General features: G+C 34.4%; 1 protein-coding gene across 2 annotated transcripts in view; it reads left to right on the top strand.

Annotated features, from left to right (window-relative positions):
- LOC145684238 (uncharacterized) overlaps window positions 1-18,183 on the top strand; it is a 172,515-nt gene extending 154,332 nt beyond the window's left edge. For both annotated transcript variants that reach the window (XM_081756341.1, XM_081756342.1), the window contains 3 exons: window positions 723-851; window positions 7,290-7,448; window positions 8,666-18,183. In XM_081756341.1, coding sequence (XP_081612467.1) covers window positions 723-851; window positions 7,290-7,448; window positions 8,666-10,242 — 1,865 coding nt within the window. In that variant the 3' untranslated portion in view covers window positions 10,243-18,183. The remainder of the gene's footprint in view (window positions 1-722; window positions 852-7,289; window positions 7,449-8,665) is intronic.
- The last annotated feature ends 1,637 nt before the right edge of the window (window positions 18,184-19,820 follow it).

Genomic DNA, 19,820 nt, shown 5'->3' on the forward strand with positions numbered 1-19,820 from the left:
CCTTTCTCCAATCACAATACCATGTTTCTATGCCAGATATCGGCCAGTTGGAAACGATTGCGTTAGTACGAAGGGTCCTTAACTCGATTTCGTGTTATACTCCCTTATAGATTACATCTTTTTCACTTTGGGGGAGGGGGGGTAGTATTCTATTTTCTGCCTTTTCTTTTCATTCCATAAACTTAGCCCTTCCCGCTGGTTTACTGGCTACGCGTGCGCCTGTGATGCGCGTGGTATCAGTTTCGATTCCCTATAGAAGAGCCTTAAACTTTTGGACGCATTACGGTGGTTCAGATTCTTCCTCAAACTTTAGGTCCACGTTTCATATATTGAATTTTAGTAGTACAGTTGCCATTGTAAATCCAAGATTTATCGTTGATTTCGTGATCTCTTCTGGACTTTCTATGAAAGTGAAGTAGCATTTGCCCATCCTTTTGGTTTCTACATTCTGTTCACGATCAGATGGTAATAATTTCTATTCATTTCTTAAGATAATTCTCACCTAGCCTTCTTCAACACGTGTGAATCTCTAATTTTTGTCCATATCCATCGAAGAAGGATTTGAAAAAAAATGCATCTCTACTTTTGTGTGTGTGATGTCTGGTCAATTAACATTACTTGATATATAATTTCTCTCATTCAGGAAAGATTATTTTATTTGTGAATTGTACTTGCATAGGATAAATTATTTATCATTTTAATAAAATTTATAAAATTTTCAGAAGGATACACAAGCATTAGTGTAAGAGAACCTCTGGCTGAGATCAAAGCGCAGACTCGAGGTTCAACTGCGCGAAGCAGAACACAGGAAATTTCTGATCCGCATTATGCAACCGTTTCTGATGATTCAGGTATGTCTTAATTGTTCTGTATTGTTTAAATAAGAATGTAAGTCTTGTGTATATATATAAAAAGCTATTCACCCCTCTTTGAAAAGATCTGTCTTTTTTCCAATAGTTGGAATTGAGTTAAACAAATTGTGGTGGGTGGAAAATAGTTCCAGAAATCTAATTTTTATTGACGTGAAATCCAGTCTAAAAGATAACGTACATTCAGATCCAAACAAGTTAGAGATGATATTTTAATTATATTTATTCCGCTATTTACACATGAATATGTTCTGTACAAAAGAAGACAATCCTATGGGTATAACAACTGCGACTCCAAATCTAAAATAAAGTACATTGCATTCTTCTTTCTTTCTTTCTTTCTTTCTTTCTTTCTTGTTTGCTTTCTTGTTTTCTTTCTTTCTGGCTTTCTTGCTTGCTTTCTTGCTTGATTTCTTGCTTGCTTTCTTTCATTCTTTTTTTCTTTCTTTGCTTTCTTTCTTTCTTTCTTTCTTTTTTCTTTCTTTCTTTCTTTCTTTCTTTCTTTCTTTCTTTCTTTCTTGATTTCTTGCTTTCTTTCTGTCTTGCTTTCTTTCTGTCTTGCTTTCTTTCGTTCTTTCTGTCTTGCTTTCTTTCGTTCTTGTTTGCTTTCTTTCTTTCTTGCTTGCTTGCTTCTCTTTTCTTTTCTTGTCTTTGGCTCAGTGGTAGAGCGCTTACCTCTGGTGTATGGGGTCCCTGTCCGACTAAGTAAGTTTGTGGTGAATAACATTGTGTCCATGAGTTTTCTCGGGATACTCTCGTTTCTCCCACATTCTCATTCCATCATCTTTCACGTGCCTTAATCATTCGTCTCCCTTAGCCTTTAGAGCATAATCGTGGGACGTTAAACCAAAATATTTCATTTCATTCACTTTACTTTGTGTGTCTGTCTCTTTTTTCCTTTTTTTTCTTTCTTTCTTTTCTGCTGCTACTCAGTTCTGAAATCACTTTCTGCCTACTGCAAAAATCAAAATCTACAACTGTGTAAAATCCTAATTCCAAACCAAAATACACAACTGTTGTACATGCTATTGTGAGAATACGACTTTTGAAATAGAGCTGTATGGCCAGGCTGTGCAATATATTGAACTAGCTACCGTTTATGCAATTTGTAATTCGCGTAAGGTAAGGTCAAAAGTAACTGTTCAGAGATTTACCCAATTTGGCAAATTATTTTGGTGATTGTATAACGACATTGATAAATTGTCTATAACTAGTGTTTTTTTCCCCTAATTACTTTGTGAGAATGGGAAAATTTAATTTAATTCTTATCTTTTACGTAATGGTATATAGTATAGAATACTTTGTGTTATAATAACAATACGAAAGGAATCGACCTATGGTCAGTACAGTGAAATTTGTCTATTAGATACTGTTAGTCACATTGTCAAGTAACAAACTTACAGCAAAAAGAATACATTTTTGAACATTTTTTTAAAGCTCCTTATGTAAATTTAATGTAATCTAAACTATTATAAGAGATGGCGATGAAGTTCGTACTAATACTACAAAGAAAGGGAACCATGTGTACGAACATTCGTGTTATACTTAATCCTCCTCGTCCACCCAAAGTGAGAAGCTTCTTCCAGTGATGGATCATCTTCCGGATATCCTGTTTGTAGAAATCGATATTTGGGTGTTAAAGAAATGTTCCACCTCAGTAATCACATGTTTATCGTCACGGGAATACTTGCCATGAAGCACAGACTAAAGGAGGGGAAAGAGCGAGAACTCTCTTCTTGGCAAGTCCGAAGAATAAGGTAGATGAGATTCATAGCGCAACAATATCAAAATGGACGGTCACATTGTCTGGTAAAATCCGGACTTCTTTTCCCATCATTCGAGCACGAAGGCTTCTGTTTGATAGCACTCTGTAACATAAATAGGTCGCAATAATATTTCCTGGTGATCAGGTGTGATAACGCCGTGGTAGTCCTCGAAAATACTGAGCATCACCTTTCGAGATGACTGCTATAATTTTGCTTTGCGGATGGAGCACCAATCACTTGTATATATATATATATATATATATATATATATATATATATATATATATATATATATATATATATATATATATATATATATATATATATATATATATATATATAAATGAATGATTACGTATACTGATATCTGTTTAATGTCAGTCATTAGTGTTATTGATTCTCAAGTTTGCTTTTTTTATTCCTTAAAAAATATTTTGATTCAGTTAAAGATTTCGGTTACACTAGAAGAATGTAACATTAAATACATGTTGCCAGATTTCCTGTAAACAATGAAATCAAATATCAACCTGTAGAACCATCAATATTATTATTATTATTATTATTTTTATTTCTTTTTCTTTAATTTCCTTTCAATACTGTTCAAGATATAGTTGTAGCATTTGTATAAACTCATAAAATGCTTCTTCAATAAAATGTAGAAGTTGTAATCTAACAATTTTCCTTTTAAGTAGAATTGGGAATGTAAAAATGTGTATTAATCTAGAAAATATATACAGTAAAACCTAGCTATGTAGTCAAGGTGCAAAATACATGAGCAGTATCAGAAGTATTTTAACTTTCAGAGGAAAGTAAGATTTCACAAGTATAAAAATTTTCTTGGTGCGACCGACGTAAGAGACGACTGAATACTGTGAAGTTTTTTTTTCTTTCTTCCAGTTTGAGCTTTCGTTTCTTTATTTATTTTATTTTTATATTTTTTCTTTCCGTTGCGCTAAAATTCTGTATTGGAAGTTATTGTGGATTTTTTTTTTTCTGGTAGCGCCATTATACACTTAAATTTTCAGTTTCAGTAGTTATCATTACCAACTCAGCTGAAAGGTTGATATCCTGTGTTGGTAGTTTGTGGTTCGTTACCTTTCTCACGACGTGTTGCGGATAGCAGACTGCAGGCCTGGATGCCGGACTTCGAGTTGTGATGGAAGATACTCTGGGACCGTTTTCTTTGAGCTAAATTTGAGTTCCATTTTCCGGGGACGATTGGTCTGGTGAATGAATTAGTGGTTGTTGGTAGCATACCTGCACCGGGTCCAGTAGGTGTCGCGGCTACCAGTCAGTAATACATTTACACAGTCCATAGTCCTAAGGAAAGTGAATATCATTCCACATTGTTTTATTTTATTTATTTATTTAATTTTTTAAAGTAAAAATACATATATGGTATTAAACGTCACGACTTAGTTTGTTTTGGACAAGTTGCTTCCTATTGCCAGTCCTTCCTACTCTTGCCTGCCTTCTCCAGAGCCTTCCGACATACTGGTAACAGTTCTAATTCGGTGTAAAAATGTACAAAGTCGAATATTTTGTTTGTGGAATCAACATAGAGATATGAACTTAGTAAGTTCGAAAGCGTAGAATTGTTGATATATGAGATTGTTCTAATTCTAGGTTCTAATTTGAGGGTGTATAGCGAGATGTACAATAGTTAAATTTCATATCAAATTTAAAAAGAGTTTTAATAGAATTTAATTTTGAATGTAAATTTATGTGTCTATGAATGAATTGTCTTATGCAGTTGGAAAGCCTAGCACAAACATATTTCTGATAGTTCTTGTTGGTGATGAATTATTACCTCGGAGACAGACTATTGATGATAAGTAGTCCTTTACTAGTCGTATAGTGGTTATGCTGAACACCCACTGTTTCGGTGGTGTTAAACTTGAAAGGAGTAGAGAACTTTTCCTTATGTCTATGATGACTATAGACTTAGATGTTTAACCAACCCCATGAACTACCTAAACTGCATGAACTCCCAGATCTTTCGGAACTCCTCTTTCTTGAAATTACCTAATATTTTATATCAGGATATTTGCTGAGGTTGATAATCTAAAAGCTCGTGGACGTGGCATAAAGCCATGTGCAGTAATAAAAATATTCCAAGTCCGGGTTCTAGAAGTTCCAGAACAAATTTCGGAATTTAGAAAGAAAGAAGTATTGTTTGTGCCAGCTTTTCGTAATGAGTTCAGTTATGTAAGTAAAGCTGTCATGAGCGCATAAGACAAATTCACAGACATGATTGTATAACAGTTACATCGTGATATAATTCTTCAGATACAATTGTTTACAAGTAAACTCATTTCCGTATTTTCTTATTTCATAAACGAAAAATGAAAATCAGATTTAACTTCCCCGCTTAACCGATTTAACCGCCCACTTCCAAAAAAGAACAACGCTGACAATATCGCAGACTATCGTCCTATCAGTGTCCTTCCCGTGCTTTCAAAAGTTTTTGAATATATTGTAAATGATCAAATTCGGGAATACTTAACAACAAATAATTTATTAGATACATTTCAATGTAGTTTTCGAAGTAATCATAGCACATGCACTGCACTAGTAAACGTAACGGAGGATATAAGATGGGCTGTTGATAACAGAAAACTAACGCTCCTTACTCTACTTGACTATAGTAAGGCATTTCAAACAATTGATTTTGACATATTACTTCAGAAATTTTCATTATTGTTTAATTTTTCTGAACCAGTGGTTAAATGGTTTCATTCTTACCTTGACGAACGTAAACAAAGAGTAGTGATCAATCAGGATCATATATCGACATGGCATTGTATCAACAGTGGAGTGCTGCAGGGTAGCGTACTAGGTCCCCTTCTCTTTGCCCTTTACATTAATAATCTCCCTAAAATTCTCACCTATTGTAAATACCATATTTACGCTGATGATTTTCAGTTATATGCTTCTTTTCCCCAACAAGATATTAATAATGCGATTGAGAAAATAAATACTGAGTTAAACAAAATCAGCGACTGGTCTACGGCTCATGGGTTAAAATTAAATGCAACAAAATCACAGTGCATCTTATTTGGCTCTCCAAAAATTCTCTCTTCTATTAATATCTATCAGCTCCCAAATATAAAATTGTCCAATACTGTTATTCCATTCTCCACAACTGTCAAAAATTTGGGAGTCATACTAAATCAAAATCTCTCCTGGTCAGATCAAATAAATGGAGTTTGTAAGAGAGCATTTGGTGCCCTGCATACGTTAAATCAACTAAGAAATTTCTTACCAATGTCTCTGAAGATCAAACTTGTCAAGGTACTGGTGTTTCCACATCTTGACTATTGCGACTCAGTCTATTCTGATCTAACAGAAAATCAATCCAGGCGCTTGCAAAGAGTGCAAAATGCCTGCATTAGATTTATTTTCAATGTAACTTACAGGGAACATCTCACATCCTTTTATAAAAAACTGTCATGGCTGACGTTAGTTGGAAGAAGAAATTTACATAATCTTACCCTATTGTACAAAATACTACGTTAGAACCATCGTATCTAGCCCGTAGATTTTTATATTTATCAGACTTTCATACTAGAAGCACAAGATCACAAGATAATTTCTTGCTCTCTATACCCAGTCACAATTCTGATTCATACTCAAAATCCTTCATAGTAAGTACTACACGCCTCTGGAACAGTCTACCTCAATTAATGTGCTTCAGTACTTTTCTTTTGTAATTGTTAATATTTTCTATATATTGGTGCTTTTTTTAATAATAAAAAAAGAATGTATGCACGTGGTTAAGTGTTCGGAGAAGGCTGCAGAGCCTTAACTTCGCCACGTAAAAGAAGTCATAAATAAATAAACTTGAAAATAAAATCTAAGATTGGTACTACCACAGAATTATAACTGAAAATGTGGTAAATTTGCCAAATACAAAGGAGGTCAGTGTATAGAATGGTAAGTAGTGTTTGTCTAATGGAGAAATGCCAGATTCTACGAAAATAAGGCCAAACTCATTGATTTAACTGTGAAACAATCTTTAACTTGCCCTTTTCATGAGATAAAACAAGTCTTTTTATTACAATGAGCAAGTCGGTTTCGCGAAGGAGGAGGCAAGGGATGTATCGATCAATGGCAAGGAATCCACTTCCATATGCTTCCCTTCGTGTGCATATTCATAATCCGTAATTCTAAATAATTATTGTACAGGGCATGCAAACAGCCCCGCATCAGAGGCAAAATCACATTTGTTCAATATGATCTTCACATATGTTTATAGTCGAAATCGCTAATTGATGAGTAGACGGCGTCATAATCGAGCCGATTGCTTCGCACGCAATGTTCTTTTTGAATTTCTGAAAATCGTCCTACGATGGCATGAGACACAAAGGTAGTCGCGAGTGAACTCGTTGGCGACATTCCAATGTGACTAACCTTTACTCCCACACAGCAGTATTATTTCCACTGCGTCCTGAGATATCATTAAACACTTAATAAATAAATAAAAACTTCTTGGACATCCTGTATATTTATTTATTTATTTATTATATAAGAAATCTATGTATCACTGTGGTGTGTCTTAATAATAAATCAAAGGTTCATTTTACTAAGAACAACGTCACGTTCATTGTATTAATATTAGAGCTATATTGACTTGAGTTTTGTTGTTCCTTAGATGAGATGTATGCTGCTATTGAGGACCCTGCCCCAGTGTATACAAGTGGCAGTGAGACGTATGCCCAAATTCAACCCCCGGGAGAAAATTTTCACCATCCGCCACAACCTCCAAGTGTGGATAGCTTGAAACACGTGGCACAGGCACATTCACGGCAGGGTAAATACTACTCTAGTCATTATATGTACTATATAGTAAAAAGTCAGTACAACAGTTGGAACATCATCACCTAATGAGTTTCTTTAAGAAGTGCACTATAAACGCTTTCGATAAGTATTTCGTTAGATAAGAAGAACGTGAAGTAGGAACAAAGGGAACGAAATTAAAGAACTGAGAAGTCGCTGTACAGCATTCAAATTCCGAAAAGTCGCCCACCTAAGCTACCTCAAAGCTAGTCTTGTGTTCTTTAATTCTCTTGACGTGTTTTTCACACTACTTTGCCTTCCTATCTTGTGAAATATTCAGCGAAAGAGTTCATACTGTACCTCATTTTAGTCTTTTAGTGTTTCCCTGATGATGTTTCCATTATTTTTCTGGTAAGTAACGCGTTTTCTATGCCCACTTTAAAATTCCCTTGTTTCAATTTATTCTAATAAAATAAATATGCATGTAGTGCTTGACCAAATTAAAATGGCAGAAATCTAAGTGCGTAATATCTACGAGCAAATTTCCTTGCATTAATGGTTTTGTGAAAATTCATTGCTATCTTTCTTTCAGCGGAGGAAATCCAAGTACAGATGTACAGGGTGACTCAATAAAACTTCCCTCATTTTTAATGCTAATAAAACAAAAAAATAAAAATAAAAAAAAAATAAAATAAAAAATATATTGCAGATAGAAACCTGTTTATTCAATAATATAAAATGGTTTTGAAAACAGTTTGTCATTACTTTATTCTGATTTAATTACAGAGTTTGTAATTACTCTGTTTTGTTGTGTATTGAAATGATATAACAGTTGACAATACAATTATTATCAATAATACTCAATGAAACCTCCCACTTTTTAATCGGCTGTAGTGCTATTAGTGGAGAAAAGTTAGTATAAAATAAAAGGAATGTATATATGTTGTTTTTCCTGTAATAACAGAACTTTCTAACTATGGGTGAGACTACTATGAATTTAAAGTAAATAACAAGCTCTTGAAAAATATTGTACGTAGAAAAGGCAATATTGTATAATAAATTCTTAAAAAAAAAAAAACAAAAAAAAAAAAAAAAAAAAAAAAACCATAAGACTAAATTCTTCCAGTATTTTGAATCTCATCAAAATTCTTTTCGGTAAGAGGGCTAAAATGATGTAAGAATATTGTGTTACTCTTGAATAGACATTAAAAGTGTCAGTGCAGCCATACTTACTGATGCTTCCTTTTTCAGCGTCATCCTCGAGTGCTACCAGTTCAGTCGCCAATCTTGGTTCGCCTAAACCAGAGAAACGCCAAGCCAACTCCCCTCTGCCACCTCCCCCATCCAGTGAGGCAGCTGAACTTTACTCGGTGGTAGATAAAACACGGAAGTTGTCTCGAAGTGGCGAGGATCCGCCATCTACCTCAAAATGTGTCGAGGAGATGTATGCCAAAGTAAACAAGAAAAAGAGTACAAATTCATCGGCATCATCGTCGAAGCAAAGCGAATCGGGTTTGAATCCGTTAGAGTTATCTGGTGGCAGCGGTGGGTGGACACTTGATCCTACACCTGACGGTAGGCGACCGACCTCCCACCAACCGGTAATGGTATCTCCGTACGCGTTCGGTGACGAAAATTTCCAAAGACACTCTGTGGACATGTGGTTAAACAGTGAACTGCCAGAAGAACGCCCACCTGAAGTATTGGGAGTGAGACCGAAGCGGAAACCTAGTACTGACTCCAATGAAATAAAAGACTCCACTTCTTTGTCGAGTTCTGACCATGACCTAGTGGACGAAACTTTTGATAACGTAGTTACTAGAAAAAGTAGAAGCGCGGGCTATGAAACTGTACCAGGCAGCGTTGTAACTGAAAGTGTGAAAGGCGGGAGCGATGAGTGTGATCCGGGTTATGAAGTTGTGAAGCGAAAGACCGATATAGTGTCGAGTGCAGGGAGTAGATTAAGAGGCGATGTAGAAGAAAATGAACCAGGATATGAGAGCGTAAAACAGGAAGAATTAAGTAGCTATGATCCAGGATATGAGATCGTGAAGTCCATGTTGCAGCGAAATAGTAATTCTTTAGATTCCGACCCCACGTACGAAGAACTCAAACCAAAGAAACCTGTATATAGTGATAGCTTGCAAGAACCTGGTTATGAGGTTGTTAAATCCGGAAGCGGTGGCGCAGCAGAAACTGATAGTGATCCTAATTATGAAAAAGTGTCCAATGTGGAAGAGCGAAATTTTGTAACGTCAGTGTACCAAGACTACGAGACGGTTCGTTCACTTAATCGGCAGCTGCATGAAGCAAATAGTGAACCCAATTATGAAGTGTTAGCTGATATGAATCGAACAGGTAGTGGTAACGATGAACCAAGCTATGAGACACTGCATCATAGCAGCAACGATCAAGATGTGGATGATCCCAACTATGAAAGTGTTAAATATTTTGGTTCGCCCTCACCGCACGATTCGTATAACAACCCTCCGTACGAAAGACTTCATAATGAAGACGGGAACAAAGACTCGGATACAGAAACCGTGCCTGGTTACGAAAAAGTAAAGAAGGGAGGACCCTCCTCCGCGACACGTGTCGCTGAAGCACTGCCAACTGTGGAATCAGAATTTACAGAGATAGATTTAGGTGGTGATGGTAATAGTGGTGATTTACATGATTTTGTAGAAAGGAACGATAGTGATGGTACTTCAAGACAAGAAAACACACTGCTTGACAGTCCGCGTGCCATGTATGCTCAGGTGAGGAAGACCAAAAGATCGGTCAATGATAATCCAGATGGTGATACTTCTCATTCAGGTATTGTGTAGAACATATTTTAATTCATACTGCGGTAACGTTGAAACAAATATTATATATATACAGTATGTGTAATGTTTAGAATTAAGTGCTTTATAAACCAAAGTTTAACTGTGTTGTGTGATTAGTTACGGAACTAATACAATGAAATCTTAGTTATTCCGTAACCAAACCCACCACATTAAACTGACATACAAGAGATTCAGAAATATGGGATATGTATTTGTTAATGAACATACAAGTCATAAAATTTCGTTAATTCCTGTACAATCTGAACTTGGAATTTAAGCATGATCCGAAAATAAATCGAATTGCGTTACGGGTAGGACTTTTCGGTCGTAAACTCACCCTACTTTCTAAAAGTTATTCAATAACTTAAGGACAGTGATAAATATAAAAAAATGTAGGAAGTAGGGATGGCTAGTTCCGGAATTTTTACTTTCCGATGTCCGGAAAATAAAATCGTAAAAATTCCTAAATTCGGAAAATTCTGATTTCAGAAAAAATCCAGAATTCGGAACAATTTCGGATTTCGAAAAATTCCGATTTCGGAAAAATCCTGGAATTTTTCCTAAATGCGGAGTTTTTTTAAATTCCGGAATTTTTCCGAAATCCAGAACGTGAAATTTCCGATTCCTGGAAATAAGTTTCCGAGATTCGGATTTCAGAAAATTTTAGCCACACCTAGTAGGAAGTATGTCAGATAGTATTTGCAAAATGTTGTTACGTAAACTAATAATTGTTTGCAGGATCTTTTATGTGGTTTGTAAATTTGAGTGCCCTGTATTATAGTGTCATACATTGCAAATCCAAATTTTTTATCTATATGGAAAGATTTGGAAACAATTATTACTTTGTTTTAATAACATTTTATAGATACTACAACTAAAAACTCATATTGATTGATTCATTTATGTTACAGGCATGGTTTTAATCTCATTTTGTAGCAAATTACATACTTTTTTTTAACCTTATACCTAAAGTGGTTCAATGTAGCTTCCATTGGCGATAAGGCACACATCCCATCTAAAGTCTCACTTTTTCTACAACGTCTTCAGACGTACGGGGATGACCTGAAGATTTTTTTTTTTTTTTTTTTTTTTTGTGTCTTACCGAACATCCAATTTCAATAAAACATCTTATGCCATTAATAAATAGTAGGCCTACTGGGAAGATTTTTACCATACTTTGAACAAAAATTACTTTGCACCGTTGTCGCAGACTTGGATTCTTCAAAACAAAACACACAGCTAGCACGCTTGTTGCCAGTAAAGGCAGCAATCTTTGCTCCAACTGCCGCTAGCACTTGCGGTGGCTTGTTTCTGAACTAGTGTACTACATGAGTCAAAACTTCATATATATTTTGCTACAAAATGACACCAAAACCATATCTGTAAGATAGATGAATCAATCAATAGGAGTTTTCGAAGTTGTAAAGTCTTTTGATACATCCTGTAAATATATATATATATATATATATATCCATTGTCTTTTAAGTTATTCATTAATTCAAAACAGCCAGTGAGGTGAGTTAAGAGCGAAGAGCCTGAAGTTTGGGCTATTTAATTTCCCTAAACTTTATTTTAGAAAAGATTGTAACTTCGATCTAAAGATGTAAGTAGTTACTACAGCTCAATAACCACCTTTATGACTTGTTAGTGGCCATTGTTGTTTTGAAAAATGTGATTCCACTCAATGAGAAGCAATAAACTAAATTCATGCGGCCATTCGAAGCAACAGGTACTTCATAAAATCAGGCGTACTGCATTCATTAAGGAAATTTTAGTGTTACTACTAAATTGGCTTACCTTAGTAACAGTAGTACTTAATTTATGCTTTCTATAATTTCTAATATTTAGCGTATAACTAAGATTTCATTAAGGCCGTAGTTAGCTTGTTTTCTGTATCGGCTTATGTCGTCTAACGTTGTCATATTAATATATAAAATATATATGTTACCGTTAATACAAAGAAGACATTTTTTAATATAAAAAAGTTTTGATGTGAAACGTCTGTTTATAGATATTAATATAAAAAAGAAAGAAATATTATTTTGTTAGCTTTCTCTTTAATATGTTTTCTACTTGATTATGTTGAAATATTTATTCCTTCTTAATGTTTTAAAATGTGTGTATATATATAGGCAATTATGTGAGAGTTCATAATTTTCATGTGGTTCTGTGAAGCGGCGGCCACTTGTGAATTATGTACTAAAAGTGTGGGTCAAATTTGACGGCGTATGGTGTAAGTGAGCGAAATGATTGCTGACACAACGTTATTATGATACGTTTGAACACACATTACAGCGCCAACAGATGAACAGGTGACAGGATAGACTTACGTGCATTGTACAAAGAGTTGGCAACACTGCATTGTTCTAATGGCGTTTAAAGGGAACTCAGAGCACCGCCTTCAAATGCCATTAAGTTTGTACCACGCTTTAATAGATAAAGTGTTTTTGACAATAATCTAGAAACAATGAACGATTTTGAGTATGGTTTTTGGTAGCTCACAATGATTTCATCTTGGTTACTAAATAGAGAAGTATTCAAATTGATCCATTCTTCTGACCTACTAACAAAACATGTATCAAATTGCTAAGTACTGTTTTTGTGATTACCGTGAACTTCTCAGGTAACATTATAGATCAAAATTACTCGAATAATTGTACTCGTTTAAGTAAAGAATTGAAGTATCATTTCTAGAAAAAACGAAATTGTGTTTCAATTGAGACATGTAAGCAGATGTTCCTTTGTTTCACCTCCAAACATGTAAATACTTGTTTCACTATCTCTGAATATCTACAGTACGAGTGATCAAGAGCAATTTCAGTGCTTTTATTCTGTGTTTTAACACTTATATATATATATATTATCATTTATGTAACACATTAACAGCAATAGCTTGTTAAGTTTTCGAGTAAACAAGGGCAATTCCTTTTCATGTGAATTCGTTGAAAAAATTTAGTACTACTGAAAACAACAATTTAAAACATCTACAGATTTTGTGGAAAAACGAGTTTTCACTAATAAATCACTTCCTAAAAACAATATTAACAATATACATCTACGTTTAATAATATATTTTCTATAAACGTTCCATATTTTTGCATCTTCAGGAAGTTAAACTAATACTATTTTTTGAAAAGATATTTTTGTTATTATGAGTTACTTTGTTGTAGAACATTCTGATTTCAAACAAGAAAGGTAACGTAGGTTCTATAGTGTGTTCATTAAATTAGTACTTTTTTCTTAAGTTTAATAACAGCTTATTGCGTTACTGAAACAAAGTGCATTTTAATATGATTCCAGTTTGATAATTTAGGTTTTCTTTTCGTTACGTTTTACGATACTTCCTCATTATTTTTACCTACCCACCCAGCCAATTTCTTGATTCCAGTCATTTTTCCTTACTCCTTCGTAATGTTAACACTTTTGTGCTATTACATTTCTTAAAAATACAGTTGTTTTAACAGATGCACGATATATACGTAGTTATGTATCATTTTATTGAATTTGAATATTTTTATAACCTTTGTTTTACGTAATTGGATATTTTACGTAACTTCGAAACTGCGTGGAACTTGGTAGTAGTATGCATCTAGATCAATTTTTAAAATGATTTCAGTGGACGGGGTGAAATGATATCCCCAAACTTGAGAACTTTAATTGTTTTGAAAATTTCATTACTATCGTATAAAAGTGGCAGCTTTCTGTTTTTGTATACCCCATATATATATATATATATATATATATATATATATATATATATATATATCGGGGCCACAGGCCAATTTTGATATGAATAAAGATTTCGAGAAAATGGAAAAAGAGCAAAGTTGTGGAAAATAGGTGGTTTTCAATCTAAAATGGTATAAATTTACCAGTCGTATTATTCATTTACGTTCCGTACTGGTAAGGCATCCTGCATTAAGTTTATATATATATATATATATATATATATATTGCAATTGGAAAAATTTCACTATTTTTAGATTGACAAGCATCTATTTCCTATAATCTCTTTTTCTCGTTTCATTTTTTCATATCTTTACTCATAACGATGTTGGTCAATGGTTCCGAAGATTTTAAAAGCCTTGGTTGCTCTGAGGCAATTAAATGTGAAGTATGTAAATAAATAAATAAATGACGAAAATTGCCATTAAAACTATTGACTACTTTGATCGTTTTTTTTTTTCTTTATTTTTTTAAGTAGGCTACACTTGTGGGGAAAATTTTACTGTTCAAAAAAAATTTTTTTTTAATGCTACATAATTCAACCAACATCCATTGATCATTTTCTTCTGATGCATTTATTTGTCGTTGCATATTTTTAAATCGTTGTCTTCCAAAGGTAACTTGTAGTCACAGGAAAAAAAAAAAAATGAAAAAAATGGACCATTTTAAGAACATTTGTCGTTAATTTGCAAAGAATGATTTCTCTGTATCAAAGAAAGTTGTGTTTACTGTGGTAATCCTAATTAAATATCCAGAATTCATATACCATTAACAACTACTCCCACCCAATTATGTGAAGAGTATTACTAAAGATAAGTATTGTGTATTGAGAATGATCCATTTCTGTCGAGATTATTGATGAAAGAACAACAAATAAAGAGAAAAAGTTGCGTACTTTTGCTGGTGACTGTACAAGTTAATATATAAGAGGAAGTCTATATTTCTTTCCAAAGTCACGTGTCGAACCTTGCTGGCAATTATATATTTGTATTTAGAATTATAAATATTCGATATTGTGAAATACAGTTAGTAAAAATTGCTTATATATATATACACACACACACAAACATTTCAACGTGCATTTATAGCTATAGTGTTTTTTATTAAAGAAAAATAATTGTAAGCATTTGATTTTGGTTAATACATAACATAAAATTTGTACGTTAATTGTGCATGATAGTGAATGTAATGTAAAGGGATTGTGTACTGTGTCCGCGAGGTTAGATATTTTCTTGTGATAATCTGTCATTAAAATATTTCTATAATATGCTCAATACTTTTTAAATATATATATAAAGTGCTGTTTACATGTCGTACTATTGCCGAGGGTACATTTTTAATATTACTAGAGTGGCAGTACCAGCAATTCATCTTTCTACAGACGTAATATGAAGTGTACATTTCAGATTTTTTCAAAAGACTGAAATTTTAAAACACGCCTGAATTGTTCGTTATTTTGCGAACACTTTTTAAGTTAGATTGAGAGCAACGTACATTTTACCATTAGTGAGGAAGAAAAGTTAATAAGAGGTTGTTGATTAATGTATAAGTTTTAAATCGGTGAAAAAGTTGTTTATTATTCGAGTGTTAGGTGTTCAACTAGTATCTTATTCGATAAGTATACCGGGTATGTAAAACGTGCTTGTGAAATATACCACGTCATAATATAGACAAAAGTGAAGAATAAGTCCTTATATATATATATATATATATATATATATATATACGTGTATTGGTTTCATTTAGAAGCTATGGCCTACGAAGTTTATTTTTGAAAGATTTTAATCCTTGCACGGCGAATCTCAAAGCTGTAAACGTTAAAATGGGATACTATGTCATTCGTTTTGTTTCAATTTATTCTTAAATCACTAAAGAAACAAAATTAAGCTGCAAATATATAATAAATTATTCAATCTCTGGTACGTGGGATATCTAATTTGATCTCAGTTTGTGCTAGGGGGCGCGGTGGCTCAGTGGTAGAGCGTTCACCTCCGGTGCTTGGGGTCTTTAGTTCGATCCCAGCTCGCGCCGTGTGGACTTTGTGGTGGACAAACACCATGTCCATGGGTTTTCTCGGGGTTCTCCCGTTTCCTCTCACTTTCTTCATTCCACCATTTCATTCATTATTCTTATCACAATCTCGTTTAGCTTAGTTGGCGAAACTGTAAAACTGAAGGATGAATTTCATTTCATGAAGGAATCGTTTATTTCCTACATTTATCATATACAGGGTATATCAAAAAAGAGACACTCATATTCAACTTTGAAAACTCATATTGATTTATTTATTTAGCTTACAGACAATGTTTTGGTGTCATTTTGTAGCAAAATACATTATTTTTTTTTATTTTATACCTAAAGAGGTTCAATGTGGCTTCCATTGGCGATGCGGCACACATTCCATATAAAGTCTCTCGTGCTGTACAACGTCTTCACACGTACGGGGACGACCTGAAGATTTGTTGTGTCTTAACCGAACATCTAATTTCAATAAAACACTTATGCCACTGATAAATAGTAGGCCTACTGGGAGGATCTTTGTATCATACTTTGTACGATAATTACGTTGCACAGTTGTCGCAGATTTGGATTCTTCAAACCAAAACACACAACTAGCACGCTCGTTACTAGTAAAGGCAGCCATCTTTGCTGCAACTGGTGCTAGCGCTTGCAGTGGCTTGTTTCTGAACTAGTGTACTACGTGAGTCAAAACTTGATGTATTTTGCTACAAAATGACACAGAAACTATGGCTGTAAGATAAACGAATCAATCAATATGAGTTTTCAAAGTTGTAAAGTTCTTTTTGATACACCCTGTATTATATATGGGCTAGTTGAAAATGTATACCTTTCGATGTTCGACTCTCGGTTAAGTGAGTTTGTAATGGACAACATCGTGTTCGTTGGTTTTCTCGGAGTTATTCCGTTTCCTCCCGCATTCCCAGTCCATCAATTTCTTCCATAATCACTCGCTTTCATTAATCCTCCCGTCTCCCTTACCCTATAGGACATAATGGTGAGACCTAAAATTAGAAGTTTCATTTTAGTTTATACCTTTTCAAAAATCTGGAGGAGAAAAAACAGAAACAAAAATACCTTTTCGGAGATCCTAGTTTCTAAATGAATTACCAAAAGACACATATTAATCAGGACGCTTTCCTTACTCGGATATAGCTTCCTCATGTAAAATGTGTGTTCATTTTTTCAAAGCGATGCCGGCCTATTCATTAGGTACTTTCTTTTTGACATTTGTGGGGCGGTAAATTAAAAAAAGCATAACTGTTGGTAGGACGTGCATTAGTTACCACAGTACTAAACTAGTTTTAAACTTACGAAAGCTTGTCATCTGGGAATGAGACTATTATATACTTCTATGTTCATCATTTTGTGTGTTCCTGATGTAAGTTACAAGTTTTGATTGCAATATATGAGAATTTTTTTAAGTAGACACGTTCATGTGCAGTTTAATATATTTTTATCTGGATTATATACGAGGAGCACTCGAAAAGTTCCCGGAATGTTGTAGTTTTAGCACTTGTGAAGCAATCACAATTAATCTTATCCAGTACACTCCTTAGATTGACTAGTTATGAATTTGAAAATTGTGAACAGGTTATAACAGGCAGTGTACGAGTAGGGTAGCTGAACGGGGGAGTGTGTGGTAATCACTTGGCACAGTGTCACAGTTCGAGCAACGCGCAAACATCAAGTGCATGTACAAATTGGCGATATCTGGTTCTGAAACTTTGGATAGCCTTAAAAACAGTTTAGTAGAATCGGATGTTTGGCTCTTCCCAAAGTTATAAATTGGCTTCAAAGGTGCCCATTTCGCTACCGTAGAAGAGATGAAAACCAATGCGATGGCTGAACTCCGAAAGATACCAAAAGAGTACTTTTGTCTGTGTTTCCAGTAAAGGCAGGAGCAAGTGTATATGCTCCGAAGGTGCCTACTTTGAAGACAATTAAGTAAATTGTTTTCTTATATTGTGGGTAATAAAGAACTAGAACGAAATTCCGGGAACTTTTTGATTGTTCCTCGTATATCATTTGTATACTGGATATCAGGTAGCATTGTTACTTCATTTTTTTGACCAATTTTTGGCCAATTTCTAATTGTTCAAATTGTTGTGTATGACAAAGGTAATGTGTTATGTATAAAAGAACAATTCTATAACATGGTGTTCTCAGTATTTAAATTGTTTCATTTAATGGAAGTAGTTCAATTTTGTTTTGTTTTTAGAAGAAGAAGCAGATTTATTGTTAGCTTGAGTTGATAATCCATTTCTTAAAATTGAGAAAACTAAATTTTGTAGAGAGTCAATTCACTCGGAAAGTAAATACGTACGAAAAACGTTCAGAAATTCGTATCTCAGCGGAATACTTGCAAATGGTTGTGTTTGTTTGGAGTTTAATGACTCTTCAGAGTATCGAAGCTATATAAGACGTGGCTCTATAATTCAGTGTGGAAGCCGAATCGTATGTTCTTCCAATGAGAATCGACTTCAGTCCTCCCTTCCTTACCAAAGAAAAAGACACTCATCATTTAACCACGATAAAGCTGCGTTCCAAATGCTGCAGGAGGTTGTTTGCATTTTTATTTTCTACATAATTCCTCTACTTACCTTAACAACGCAGCTTTATGATAATGATGGTTTTATTAAGGCTTTCTTTCATATCGATATTCAGCGCAGAGATCGCGGTGGCTCAGTGGTAGAGCGTTCACCTCTGTGGTGCATAGGGTTCTTGGTTCGATCGCAGCTCGCGCCGGGTGAGCTTTGTGGTGGACAAACACCGTGTGCGTGGGTTTTCTCGGGCTCTCCCACTTTCTTCATTCTACTATTTCATTAATTTCTCATCATCATCGTCTCCTTTAGGTCAGTCGGCATAACGGTGGGACGTAAAACTTAGATTTCATTTCCGTATGAATAAAAAGATTTCGGCTACACGGATGTGTGTTGAGCTTAGGGAATAAATAATAATCATTTGGGACCAAATTGGTGAAAAAGAGTTGAATACTCGAGTATTTCAAATCCTGATTAGTAGTAAATTGCTGTTCGGCTTTTATTAGATACTAGCATCATTTACCCACTTCGCTGGGTTAAATTAAGAAAAAATAGTAATATCTTCCGTTAGTCAGTCACTTTTTACTATTCCTAAAGCGCTCTCTGATATCAGTTATTTTCGATGATTTTTATATTTCCATCCCTTCTCATCCCCCGTGTTGCGTGGCTGAATATAGATTTAAACGGCATCGAAAGTGTCACTGTTCATCTCAGTGACCCGAAAACTATGGATTCGGCACTAATAGGTCATTTTCAATTATTTTATATCTCTCCCCCTTCCCCACGTTGCGAAGCACAGCATCGGAAGTGTCACTGTTCATCTCACTGACATGGATTCAACACTGATAATGGTTATTTTCGATCATTTTTATATATCTTCTTTCTCCCCCTTCTCCAAATTGCGGTGCTGAATTTAGATTAATAAAAAGCTGTATAATGTTGGTCTTCAAGAGTATGACAGTGACAAAATTGTAATGTTTAAGAATTCTTAGTGAACAGGATTTTCATCTTTAATATATGAGATCTCATTTTGGTTCCTATGCTTGTGATATCAATCGCATGTTGTGCTGAAGATATGTCTTAATAGTGAAGAGCTTTGAACTCTAATCATCTCAACAAAATTTTCCATTTAAATAGTATTATCCATTCACTATTTATACGCACTGTTATTTATCAGAAGGAAAATATCTTTTTGAATTGACGTTAGAAGAAATGAATTGAGTAGTTATTTTGTAGAAGATATATGCAGTAAGGCCTGCTGTACACTATAGGATAGATCCTAGGAAATCT

This window comes from Thermobia domestica, chromosome 4, assembly GCF_964235325.1.
Source record: "Thermobia domestica chromosome 4, izTheDome1.hap1.1, whole genome shotgun sequence".
In the NCBI taxonomy this organism is placed as follows: domain Eukaryota; kingdom Metazoa; phylum Arthropoda; class Insecta; order Zygentoma; family Lepismatidae; genus Thermobia; species Thermobia domestica.